Raw genomic sequence first — 12,852 nt, forward strand, 5'->3', positions numbered from 1 at the left:
CTCTCCTGTGGAATACTTCGAAGGCATATATTGATGTACCCGTGCTTGGTGTACTTGAGCGAATTGCCTAGGCAGACCATGGTAGTTAGCTCTTTTTCACAAAATATTGCTCCATTTCAAACTTACCAAAGAGGTTCATCACAAGTCGCCGGATGGCTCCAGGCTGTGTTGAGAAGACCCAATCTGTCGGCGGCTTTATGTCCAGAATTAGCTCGACCTCTGGCCGAGTGGATCTCACGATTCTCCTTAGTTCTGGCCTGGCGCCAGCTTCGCGGAGTGCTGAATGGCAGTCCATCGCAGCTTCATCAAATCCGACATTCATCCTGGTCTTGGCCATGTGTCCCATTGCGATACCTGCAGTCGATTAGCAGATAGATACCAGTGCGCCTCACTATACCGCGTACCATCAACAACCTCTTCTGTCACAAGCGCGACGTTGCATTCTTGCTCAACAGCAAATAATTGGTCAGCACGGAGGCTTAACGCATTCCGAGTTTTCGGCTCGTTCCTCCCGGAAAAGTCTTGAGAAGATTCTGCAGACTGGGTGGAAGGTTCGTGCTTCAGCGTGTTTACTTTGCTGTAGTCAAGGACCATTGCCACTGCACAAGATAGATATTAGCATCGTTTGTCTTTTTCCTTCTGAGCAGTGCTGCTGAAATGCTTACCAGTATCAAGGAGGGTGTGAGCGCAGGCGTCCAGGGTGTCCAGGCACGATTTCTGAAATGCATCACAGTCGGTTTCCTGCAGGAATTCCAAGCTTGCCAGGATACCGTGGAGTGGACTTCTCAGCTCGTGCGATACGGAACCGATGAAGTTGCCTTTCTGCTGATCAGCGAAGACTGTTGCAAGACGGACAACTGTATGGCTCTCGTCAGCGCAAGATCTTCTGTTGGACTTCGTACGTGTGGCAATTACTCTCAGCCCGGATGGCGTTGCAAAAAGATAGAAGAGGAAGATAGTCCATCTCGTAGGAGAAAATGCGGTAACGAGAATTTGTCCAAGCGAAACAAGATGTCCAGCGATTGAGGTTTCTGCCATGTGCGTCAATCAACATATCTCAGTAAGATACGGAAAGTGACACTCACGCATGGAACATTGGCACGAATATGACCTGCTTAGCATGTGGAAATTGTCGACGAAGCAGGACGAGTTCGTAGAGCTTGTAAGAAAGGTGTGCAGTGACAGGACGTCCCTCCCAGTCAAAAAGACTTGTCCCTATGCAGTCAGGCAGGTCGTACAGTTTGCCTCGTGGATGACGCTTGCACATGCGCTGGAGCTCTGGTGGAGCCAGAGTGACTCGCCATGATGGGTCTGCTCTTCCGAAGTTCCTTGGTGTACGGCCATCAGTGACAGACGCCGCCGCCAATACGACTCTTTCCCTCATGGCACCACTATAGGCGGACCCTTGTCTTGCTTGAGCTCCGGGATGACTGGCTGGGAGGCCGTCCTCCTTGAGCTTTTCATAATCATCTTCGTGCCGGCGCAACACTGGATCCGCACTGTTGGCATTGGAGTTAGTGTCTAAGAGAACGACGCCACCGCCGCCGAATTGCGAGAAATTCAGGGATTGCCTGATCAAATGTGTAGCCCTGTCGAAGGTACGCTGATGATCTGCCTCGGTGATATTGCGTGGCGGCGGACTCGGCGATGATATGGTTGAACCTTTCGTGGACGGTCTGGAAGAGCTTTGATCACGTTGCGAGACAGGTGGCAATGAGAGAATCAATGGTCTCTGCTTTTCTGGATTGGACGGCGTAGAAAAGTCCACAGTCTGCTGGAGAGGATCCTCTAGAGGGTATTTGTCCTCACTGGGTCTGATAGTGGATTCTTCAACTGGCTGGCCAGAATCTCGGGGATGATCCCCATCTGCGTCTGCCTCTTCAGCACGCAAACCCGCAGATCCTGCGAAATCACTGAGGCCTACATTGTTCGAGTTGGTTTGCTGTAGATCTTCAGGCGACGAGTTCATGGGCCTTAGAATCCAATCTGGAAGCGCTTGTTTGCGAGAGCTGGTCGCACTTCTTATTGGGGTACACATGGGCGTGACTTCAGGTGTGGCTGGAGCTGGAGTGACGGCAGGAGAGGCCGCGGGTGTGCCATAAGGTGTGACACCAAAGGTCGATTCATCGGCTCTCACCTCAAGTTGTGACTGCGCCTGCTTACCCTTGCCTGTCCTTCTTTGTGGCGAGTCTGAGCTCCGTCGCGGGTTGACATGCCGGCTGCGAAAGCGATAGTCTGGACTGATGAAATCTGCCATGCACAGGTTCATGAAAGTAGCTCGCTGCTTTTCGTGCGCCTCCTTCACGGTTCGCATGTGGGACATGATGTTGTGGGCCAACGTCAAGAGGACTATCAATCTTAGTCAATGGGGGATACACGGAAGTAAAGAGAAGGGCGCACCTCTGAGGCGAATAAGACTCGTAGAGTCTCTTGGTCGATCGTCTAGGAGGCACAAGGCACCAATGTTTATGTCGTTCTCAGTGCGCAGTGGCAGGCCGCAATAGTACCGAAAGTGAGGCTCCGAGTCGACGAAACCGTGTTTCATCCATCGCGGGTCTTTGGACATGTCGAGGACTTCGTAGTGCGCGGGCACTTCTTGACCATCCACGATTTGGGGATTTTGTGCTAAGGTCCATTCCACAAGGCCACCGCATTTTGGGGTAGATATGCTGCCGTACCACAGACCATCATTCGCGTGTTCCGATTGGCTGGTATCCCCAAGGTCGAGCGTTTTCGTGGCTTCTGCTACGAAATATGAGCAGTCTTTGTCCATTAGGCAGATCATGGCGCGCTGCACGTCAAGTCGGTATGCTGCAAGCTGCGCATGTGCTTGTAACACTGGGTCTGCATATGGCAGGTACACTGATTCAGCTTTCGCGTCACCCGGCGGTCGGTAGTATTGGAAAAGTTCTCGAGCTCGAATCTCGCCGATATTCTCGGGCTCCACGTAGCCACTGCTTTCGTCGGTGAATGGTCCCCGTATGTCGCTCGTGATGGGAAGCGACCTCCGTGATTGGAAGGAGCCCTTCTCAGAACAAGATGGACAGGAGGAAGCATGCCGATGAGACGCGCATTCATGAGATGAATATGGAGGTGCTCGGAAAGGTCCGCCGGGTGATGATTGTGTGGGACGGGGTAGCTCAGGGCGGCGGTCTGAGGTGGCGGAGGGATATCGGGAGGGCGGCAAGCTGCTTGAACGGCGTTGCGGGCGCGGACGCGGACGGCTAGCTCCACTCAGGTACATGGGCATATAGATGTATGCATCCAAAAACGAGAGACGGGATATCGATGACGGTTGTACGAAGGTAAGGTCAAAGGTGCTCCAGCCACGTTGGAAAGCAAATGCAACTGTCCGGACGTCGGGTGCTTTCAGGAGCACGTCGCATCTCATGCACCTTCCGCTCCTGCTTCCTGTTTGTCGGTGACGCCGGGATGGAAGCCGCGTTACGTCGTCAGGAAAGCGCAGCACACCCGGCAAGCTCAGGATCATTTCATACCTATACTGCTGCATGCCGCCGGCGCTCCTGCTCCTGCTCCTTCGCAAGAGCCTGGACCCTTTCATTCATTCCATTTACGATTGCAGCATTTTGTAATCAGCAGCTTCTGTCTTATGGAGATGATTTGAAATAAAGCGCAAGTCGTCACGAAATGAGCTTTGGTGGGCATGTGTAGTGCTGGTGATCTCTGTGGCGAGGATCGCAGATTGATGGCCACTGAATGAACGGCGAGACAGAATAGGTGTCGCAATTGTCCGCAACAGAAAGGTACTCGCTACTTCATATGCACCTCTCCTCATCTACCGAGCTCAGATTTCCACACATGTTGCGCCTGATCAATGAGTCTGTTTACCAGCCAGAAGGGCATCCTGGATGTGTGCAGCCAGGCCGTCGCATGCACTTGCGAAAACGTTCGACCGCTCCGGAAAGGCCGCAAGCCCACCCTCTTGAATATGCTATGCCACGTCCAGCTCAGATAGTTGGATCTTCAGAGCTTGCCCGGAACTGGAAGGGCTCCGAGCCGCTCGGCTGGCTACAATCGCCGCTGGCATGGACCTTGTTGTACGGAAGCTGTTGCGGATTGACTTGACAGGTATAGTCTGATGTTTTGTTCGTGATGTGGTCCATAGAGTATGCGCTAGAATGAATGTGAGCGGCATTGTCATCCATTCTGGCCCAGGTAGCCTCACCTCTCGCCATCGCCATGATCCTCCTTGATTGCGAGGCTGAAGTTGCCAATCGAGAAATACGGGAACAATTGGAATTGGAATGGGGCACCGCCATCATATGCCCCCTCAGACGTATCACACGAGATCCACTGGCCAGTCGGCACGTTTACGCTGTACGCGTCTTCTTGGAGCCACGAGTTGTCGCCCCAGAATTTGGCGCAGAAACCGGACTGTGCTTTGCCGGAATTCGTGCTGTTGACCGAGAAGGCGATGCGATAGTAGTTGACCTGCCCACCTGGATTGCCATTAGGTTGATGCGATGTCAATCCTGTGACACGAAACGGAGATAGTGCTGCGACAACAGGTGCCAAGGCAAAGATGACGGAGGTAGCGGTCTTCATTTTCGCAAATTCCAATCACCACTCTGAAATGTTGAACAGCTCCGTGATGCTGGCGCTCTGAGGAAAGCCATTCTGGGCATGCTTTATAGCAAGTCTGCCAGGAAAGATTCCGTCGTGGTGGCGAAGGGAATGTAGCGTGGTGTCGGAAGTATCTGTCAGGTACGATCTTCTAAATCAAGCTCTTGTGGTTGCGTTGTGGAACCAGCGTGCCGGATTGAGCCAGCAAATGGTTGAGTGGTAGCACAAGGATGTCGTCAAGCGAGACGTTTGCCTGAACTCCATTGGTTGCATGAATCCTGCACGAATTATTGCACGGCAAGACCGAGAACGGTTCTCGTATTCCATAGTAAACGCAAATATTTCGCCATCTTAGCGTCTCTTGTGGTGTTCGTCTTGGTGAGGCCTCAAGTATGCGTGCGGGACTCGAAGTATTGATCCCCTAAACGAAGTCCGTGGTTAAGTCCGTAGAACTGCTGTATAAGATCTAGGGGATCTGGTTGGTCGAATCCGCTTTGCATAAGTTGGCACAGACGTATTTTGTATAAGAACTCCACCAGAATCCTAGTTTTGCCGACGAACGCTCCGAGGCAACGAGTTTTTACAGGGGATCCACAACAAGAGAAGCCCATTCTGTCTGTTTTCAGCTTTTCGCAAACCCGGCCTTCCCTTTTCTCTTGCCGAATGTCACGCTCCGGGGGACGAATTGCAGCGAAGACATGGACTTGGTTAGGGTGTCGACGCTTGAAGCAGCCTGTTTAGCATGCTGGTGGCCACGAGCAGAAATGTGCCTCTCCCTCCCGCCTCCATCGGACTCCATCCTCGGCGTTTCTGGGCTGACAGTCGTGCCCTCATTTGTCATAGTGCTTTCTGTCGTCGAGCTACCTCGACGCTCGCGGCTGCTCTTGCGGTGACCTTGGGCATCGACGCCAGGCCGCAGCATACTCCGTCTCCCATCTATGCCGTTGTTGACAATGAAGAAGTCGTAGTTCCTCGGGAATCCATGTCTGTCGACTAGGTGCGACCTGCGCTTCTGCCATTCCGAGCAGACCTTCTCGCAGCCCTCGACAAAGCACGCGAATGTCTTTTCGCCCCTGTCACGCTTCGCCGCTACTATGGGGTCGTGATTCTCCGACAAGTGCAATTCCAGAAAGTGCGGCGTGGGCAGATTCTTCTGACATTCCCGGCATCTGTTGGTATGCGACTGATAGTAGTGGGCTTCATAGTCGTTGTAAGCTGCAAAACTCAGCGGCTTGTGAGGCGGCAGTAGACATTGCATTGCTTTTGCAGGGGCCTGCTCTGGCTCTGCAAGCTCGACATACTTGGGTGTATGGGCTTCCTCCTCTTCTGGTAGATCCGGAGAACGTGCTCCATCAGACATCGAGCCTGCCCTCTCGCGCTTTGCCATACTTCCAGAGCAATGGCGCACGAGGTTGATGCGTTATGGCTGTCTCCAAGGTACCTGCATGCGAAGCGAAGACGGGAGTCCGACGATGCAGTCCACACGTAGCGACTAGGATCACATGCTCGAAGTGAGTGAAGTGAAAAAGTACATGTGAGGACGACAGTCTATGCGCTGCGCTTGTGATGGCTCTGAGGCGGTGTCATCACTGCATGTGCATTTGCATGTGCGTGAGTCGTGGATGTGAGGACGATAAATCGTGCTAGTTTATTAGTTCTGCGCAAGACATCTCTTGGACAACGACTGGGCTCCACTCCAACATCCGAGAGCGAAAGCATGTCTGGCCGGGTGGAAGCAGACTCGGACTCGACTTCGAAGTGCGGCTCAGCAGAGCACCCCAATATTCCTGCCACACCACATGCTCATGCTACGCGACGCCGCGCCGACTCTCTGACAACACACTGCGACAGCGACAACACTGCCGGAGTGCTGTCGCCGCCCCCGATTCTTCACCACTCCGCCGACACTGACACTGCGCCAGATGGACCGCGCCACCACTTCCGCTTGCCCTCCGCCTGCTTTCACCTAACCACGACCGGCGCGCAGGCCATCGACCACCAGCGTCGCTCCTGTTCCAGCGCCTGCTATGAGTCGCGCGCTGCCCACCACAAAAGCATGGAAGGTCTGCTCGAACGAGAGACATTCCTCGAACAAAATGTACACAAACTGCTAGAAAACCGCGACACGCCGCTCCCCGTCATTCTCGAAGCCTTTGAGAGCTACCGACACGCATGCCAGGCCGTCGTACTCGCCGACCCCGAAAATGCACATCCTCATGAAGCGCGCCTGTGGGCGGCGCATGGTGCCGGCAGAGCCTTCTTCCACCGAGCGCTGAGCGGTTTCCGCAAGAACATGCCGGACAGAGTCGTGGAGACACGCATGCTGATTAAGTTTTTCCTGTCATGGATCAAGCAAGGCGAGAGATTCTACCGAGCAGTCATCCTGCAGCTCAGCACTTCCATTGGAGGCATTCCCGAGTTGGAGGCAATCGCGCAGCACGAGAAGAGCAATGGCGACACCGGCGAAAGCCAACCAGTCGATATTCCTTCTGCCCTTCGGGAGGCCGTGCTTGAAACTTGTCATCGCACCTTGGTGTACTTGGGAGACCTCTCTCGGTATCGCGCTGCCGAAAAGCTCGACAAGGAGCCCGACTTTGGTCCTGCAATCGGATACTATGGCTTGGCAGCCTCGTTGAAACCTCGCTCAGGCCTGGGGCAACACCAGCTCGCAGTAGTTGCTCTTGGCCAGAGCCGTCATCTAACTGCAATCTATCACCTATATCGTTCCCTCGCTGTTGACGACCCTCACCCGAATGCTGCCAAGAATCTCCGCTTGGAGTTCGAGAAGACGAACTCGGCTTGGGATAAGGGCGAACTCATTCAGAAGGGCATGCCGAACGATCCTGATGCCTCCAAGCACGCCTTGGTCGGCTGGTTTGTTCGGCACCACGGCATGTGCTTCCGTGGAGAGCCATTCCGTGCGCACGAAGAGCTCGAGCGTGAGGTGCTCAGTCAGCTCTCTAATGTTCTCAAGCAGCGCGCACTTGATGGTACCCTCATGCGTATGGTATTGGTCAATATCGCAGCTCAATTCATCGCAGGAGAAGGATTTCAGAGTGAGTCCGATCACACTTCCGTGAGAATATTGACGAGCTGACAAACCCATTCCAGCTTACCAGACACCCGCTTTTCAGCAGTCTTTCTACTATTTCTTCAGATTCAACCTCAAGTCCTTCACGGCATTGCTTCGCACATTCTACGACGATCTTCGTGCTTTGCTCCTCAACATGGATGATCACGACGTGGAACTGGAGAAGAAGCTCACGGACAACGGTCGCCGTCTCTTGCCCTGCCTCCGCGTCTACAATAATTGGCTTCTCACCACTATCAGAATGGTCATCGGTCTCGCTGATGATGATTTTGTCGGTGATGCTGTCGCTCACTTCTGGCCCATGTACGCGAAGACACTCGACCTAATGGCTCAAGCATTCCCAATCTGGGATCTCGACGATATATCGACCGTAGCATACATGCTCGAGGAGGATGTTGATACCCTCGAGTTCCAGCCAGTGTTGTCAGAAGAGACGATGAAAACCTGGTATTTGAAGCCGAACAACACACTCAGACCTCGTTTCTCGGCTCGAGACACCGTTCGCGTTTCTGTTGATGAGGAGATGCTGTGGCGAGTCCGGGCTTTCCTTGAAATCGGCGTTAACCTGGCATCTTCTGACAATACTGCACCAATTCACATCCGTGGAACGAGGATCTTTTCGGGTGACGAGAGCAGGATTGAGCCACTCACCGTTCCAGAAAAGGACTATACGCCAGCGCCAATCGCCCCTCCGAGCAAGGCGAAGCCTGTTAGTTACGCTAGAGCTGCTGCCAATGGCCATGCTAGATCCGCGAGACCAGGTCAGGCTACTCGGAAGCCGAGCGGAAGCAAGACTCAGACTAGGGATGTGCAGCTGAGCCGTATGGTGGATGACCTTGTGGAAGACGACGGTGTCGATGAAGGACGCGAGGCTAACAAACCGCTCACGCCACCCCAACCAGCCGCTCCTAATCCTGGTATTGTAGCCAACGGAGATGTGCCTCTCGCACTTCAGGACAGTGTGCATGATCTTCCTGCTGTGCATACGAAGCCACCGAAATATATTCCGCGGCCGTCCGCACAGGGCTTTGTCCCACAGCAGAACATCGCCATAACACCACCGTCCGTTGGACGTACCCTACAAGGCCCTGTTGGCTCTGAGCGAGCACAGCGTGACCGGCTCCAATCTGTGTCCAAACTTTGGCAAGGCTCCGTCTCACCTGGTTTCCCGTCTGGATTGCCAACAGGAACTCTCGGCTCTCCTGTCGCCCTCAATGCTCTTGTTCCCGGTCATTCGCGAGTCAACTCTGCGTCTAGTATTCGCAGTCGGAACTCGCTGAACATGGTCGACTCATGGGGATCTACCACGGACTCTTCAGCGCCACGCACTTTACCCGATACTGTTGTCGCCAACACTGTCTATGGAACCAACAATTCCTCGAGCATGGATCAGTCTGGCATGGCTAGTCCACTCCTCTTCGGAGGCGGCGGAGGTCTTTGGAGCACGGGACGAGGGTTCCGAAATGGAAGCCCATCATATGGCCAAGGTGGTTGATCGGCAGTGCAAAGTTCGCGGGACACCGTGACATAGCTACCAACATCACCCACAAAAGCAGCATGATACGGCTCACTTGATCGTTCCAGACTCCCGAGCACTCGAAGCGGCAGAATGCTTCCTTGCACACATGCCTTGCAAAAGTCCGAGCGCGTTCATGGGAGCTGAGGTCTAGCTCGTGACTAGGATCGGCAGCGAAGCACATTCATGCAGAAAAACACTTCGTTATCGTTTGCTCGACTTGACACCCCTCGAGACGGAAGTATGCCTGCAGGGTATCGATGGAATTTGGGGGAATGGGGATGATTTGCATACTTCACAGTTCGATAATGCTGCGTTCAATTGTCACTCCTTTCGGAAGTCAATCTCATTGACTTGGAAACGACTTGCGGAAACAGCTTGTCTTCACAACACTCACTCATTCATGAAAGCTACTAGCGAAGGGAGTTGAAACAGATTGAATGCAAATTGTTTTGGTGTCTTCTGGTCTAAAAAACGTCCAATTCCACATTTCAGTCGCCATCTCTTGTCTTCCATTGTCAAGACCAGGTAGACGATTCACCTAGTCAGTTGTTGGAGTCAAACGGGCGAAAGTGTTGTTGTACCAGGGCAACAGTCCTCCGAAGCCTGGATATGTTTCGTTGAACGCGAGATATGTTGTCAACTTCTGATCCATGATCTCGTATGCTTTTTTCTGTGCCATCTTCTGACTAATTGGCGACACCACACGTGCCGCTTCCTTACTACCTGCGAGGACTTGCGCAAGTAGCATTACATGCAGGCTCTCCTTACTAGCGGCAGAAAAGTTGTGTCGTCCAAAGCCATGAGCGGGTGCTATTCCCGTTGTTTGGTTGAGAAGAGTCCCGTCATAGCTCATGCCGTTGGCGTGATTGTAGCCGATTCCAGGCCGAACGAATTGCCCATCCCAGAACAAAACGTCTTGTATCAATGGGGAAGGAATGCGAATGATATCCCCTTCCTTGTAAGTCGGTCCAAAGCGGCATGGTGGATTGTTCAATCGCTCTCGACTACCTTCATTGGCCCGACCACTAGTGGCTATCATCAAAAGCCAAGCAAAGCGGAGCATGATGACCTGATTGCAATGCATTATCGCTTGATTCTCTCCAGTGTTCATGTTTCTATGCTTAAGCTCTTAACTGCTGCCACAGGAACAAAAGCGGGGTTTCTGGTCCGTTGGCTTCACACTACGTCGAACCTGTTCCTGATACATGAGTTTGAGACTCGGGTATGCCTTGCTAGAATGTTCCCTTGCGAAGTGTTTCGTAATATCTGAAGGTGCAGTGGTATTTGAGGCATCATGGAAAAGTCCAAGTCTTCTCAACGCCATGTATGAAATACTTCTCAGGTTCATCTCGCAATGGAGGCTGATGGTACAGATGTAAGGGGCAATCCGGTCGTGATTTGCTCCTGAAATATCAACTTGGAAGATTGTTGACTCCGTCGTCGCGGGTGACTGCAGACTGCAGCTTTACCAGCCTCGGAGCGATCGTGGTGAAAGGAAGTTCAAGCCCTTGGTCCCTCGGCGCTTTTTCGAATTAAATCCAGCATGCGCTTCCCTTTCGGTGCCGTCGTCAAATTCTCGTAGCCGTCCCTCGTGATCAGAATGTCATCTTCAATGCGTACGCCACCGACTTGCATGTATTGATCGAGCACATCTTTGTTAATGTATCTCTGATGTTCCTTCTTGTTCAGGAAGAAATTGTCCAGCAAATATCGATTGAAGTATATCCCAGGTTCCACGGTGACTACCATACCAGGCTCCAGCCCTGCCGCCTCCAGGTATGGCATGCTATGTCGAGAATTCTGGCTCTGCGTGATAGGCGCAAGCCAATTGGAGCTCAGCCTGCTTTCAGACCATTCGGGCTTCCACTCTGCGAATTTCTCCTGCATCACAAGCTCGGTCCGCCTTCGCGTGGGCCCGCTCGAGGAATTGAATGTGACAAAAGGCGGGTGTGGAACCGGCGAAACATCATGTACCTCCAGACCAACATGATGTCCGAGTCCATGGGGTAGGAAAGCTCGTGAGGTACCAGCTTTGAAGATCTCCTCCACAGTTCCTCCTGTGAAGATGCCAAGCTCCAGAAGCCCTTCCACGACCATCTCGTGCGCATGCCAGTAGTTTTCTATAAATTGATTGCCTGGCATCATGCGACCTATGCAAGATTCCTGGATCTTCTCAACTAGTGCATAGATTTGCGCAGCCTCCGTCGATGGCCAACAGCCTGGTGACTTGGCATTGATCGGCAGTGTTCTAGTCACGTCCGAAGCGTATCTATCGACTTCGCAGCCTGCATCCAATACCACAGTCTGACCGTCTCCAAAGTCGGCAACGTTGTCCGAGTAGTGAAGTTCAGCTGCATTTGGACCGGAGCCAGCGATCACGTCGTACGCCTGTTCCTTGGCCTTCCGTGCAATGCAGACTTGCATATATGCAGCGTCGACCTCAGCTTCGCTCGTGAATGAATGTATACTTTTCATTACACTGATGTGGGCTTCCGCGGTAATGACGTTTGCGCGGCGTATCAGATCAATCTCATGCTCGTCCTTGATGACGCGACAAGCATCTATTGCGTGGTATAGGGCATCGGGTGATGGGACGCGTGTTGTATACAGGGCATGCTTCTGAACAACATTTCGACACGTTGGAGAGAGTTCCTGGTTCCAAATTTGATGCCACTCTCTGACGCGAGCCAGTGCTGAGTTCGCCACGGTTCGCCAGAAGTCCGTCCACAAGTCGCTGGACGGTGCTTTACTTGCTTCAATATAATGGGCTTCGTCAATATCGTATTTCTCCAATGCCTCTTCAGTTGTCGACCCGCGACCGTACCACACGACTCGGGCTTTGTCAATTGGGGGAAGCCATAGTGCTAGGATGTCGGTCTTGATATGATAAGAGACTAGACAATCCGGCTCGTTGCAGCCGGTCATGTAGTAGAAGTATCTGTCCTGGCGGAAGGGGGCCGGCATATCAGAGTTGGGCCAGTTGGCCGCCTTGGTGGCAGCAAGCACAATGAGGCCATCTTTGGCGTGCAATCTCTCGGCCACACGCCTGGCATGAGACTTGGCGGGATACTTGTCAAAGCCTTGGCCTTGGAGGGAGATGTTCAGCATGTTGTCGATCAGCATGTGGACGATCAGGAGGCCAACGCGTTCCTGGCTGGAGGGAATCTCGGCAACGGCAACGGCAACGGCAACGGCAATTCCTCCGGCGCGGGAGCGGCACTGGACTGGGCCGGACCGCAGCTCTAAACGTCATCACGCAGCTCTTGCTCGCTTGCTTCCCAGTTGCTGCTTCCCGCGTTTCAGGTGCATCTTCAGCGCGCCTGCGCCTTCGTCGACGAAACGAAGCCAGCCGCCATGGCAAGTAGGAAGCGACGAAGCGAGGCAAGGCAATCCGCGCTCCCACGCCGCTCCCCTTCTACGGTAGGTCGATAGCCTCCGATGGCGTCTCTCATTGCATTGCCAGTAGCCGCTCGCATCACTATACCCTGTTTCTCCCTTGCTTCTCTCCACCACGCCGCCACGCCGATATTGTCTTATGACGGCAGCACTGTTCACGCCGCCTTAACAGCAGCTGGTCTGCAACACACCTACGGATGTCGCGTCAGAGCCTTTCCAGCGCCCGTGTCCAGCGCTTCAAGGCATCGACAAAAGCCAAGTA

At 53.3% G+C, this 12,852-nt stretch overlaps 4 protein-coding genes across 4 annotated transcripts; 1 reads left to right on the forward strand and 3 right to left on the reverse strand.

Annotated features, from left to right (window-relative positions):
• Positions 1-5,467: 5,467 nt before the first annotated feature.
• On the reverse strand, positions 5,468-6,213 carry MYCFIDRAFT_161546 (uncharacterized protein; the record flags this gene model as incomplete). Its single annotated transcript, XM_007925180.1, has 1 exon — positions 5,468-6,213. A coding segment is annotated over exon 1 (504 nt), but the record flags the coding sequence as incomplete, so codon positions are not given.
• Positions 6,214-6,904: 691 nt separating this feature from the next.
• Positions 6,905-8,282, forward strand: MYCFIDRAFT_131897 (uncharacterized protein; the record flags this gene model as incomplete). Its single annotated transcript, XM_007925181.1, has 2 exons — positions 6,905-7,660; positions 7,722-8,282. Coding segments are annotated over 2 exons (1,317 nt in total), but the record flags the coding sequence as incomplete, so codon positions are not given.
• Positions 8,283-9,629: 1,347 nt separating this feature from the next.
• MYCFIDRAFT_210360 (uncharacterized protein) lies at positions 9,630-10,364 on the reverse strand. Its single transcript, XM_007925182.1, has one exon. The coding sequence runs from the start codon at positions 10,303-10,305 to the stop codon at positions 9,733-9,735; it is 573 nt and encodes a 190-aa protein (XP_007923373.1). The 5' UTR covers positions 10,306-10,364; the 3' UTR covers positions 9,630-9,732.
• Positions 10,365-10,614: 250 nt separating this feature from the next.
• MYCFIDRAFT_214057 (uncharacterized protein) lies at positions 10,615-12,317 on the reverse strand (the record flags this gene model as incomplete). Its single annotated transcript, XM_007925183.1, has 1 exon — positions 10,615-12,317. The coding sequence occupies one exon, from the start codon at positions 12,315-12,317 to the stop codon at positions 10,695-10,697; it is 1,623 nt and encodes a 540-aa protein (XP_007923374.1). The 3' UTR covers positions 10,615-10,694.
• Positions 12,318-12,852: the final 535 nt, after the last annotated feature.

Source organism: Pseudocercospora fijiensis (genome assembly GCF_000340215.1).
Source record: "Pseudocercospora fijiensis CIRAD86 unplaced genomic scaffold MYCFIscaffold_2, whole genome shotgun sequence".
Taxonomy (NCBI): domain Eukaryota; kingdom Fungi; phylum Ascomycota; class Dothideomycetes; order Mycosphaerellales; family Mycosphaerellaceae; genus Pseudocercospora; species Pseudocercospora fijiensis.

What these genes read in the sequence shown, in the direction of transcription:
- MYCFIDRAFT_210360 (XM_007925182.1), bottom strand. Translation starts at nt 10,305, where the DNA reads ATGAACACTGGAGAGAATCAAGCGATAATGCATTGCAATCAGGTCATC.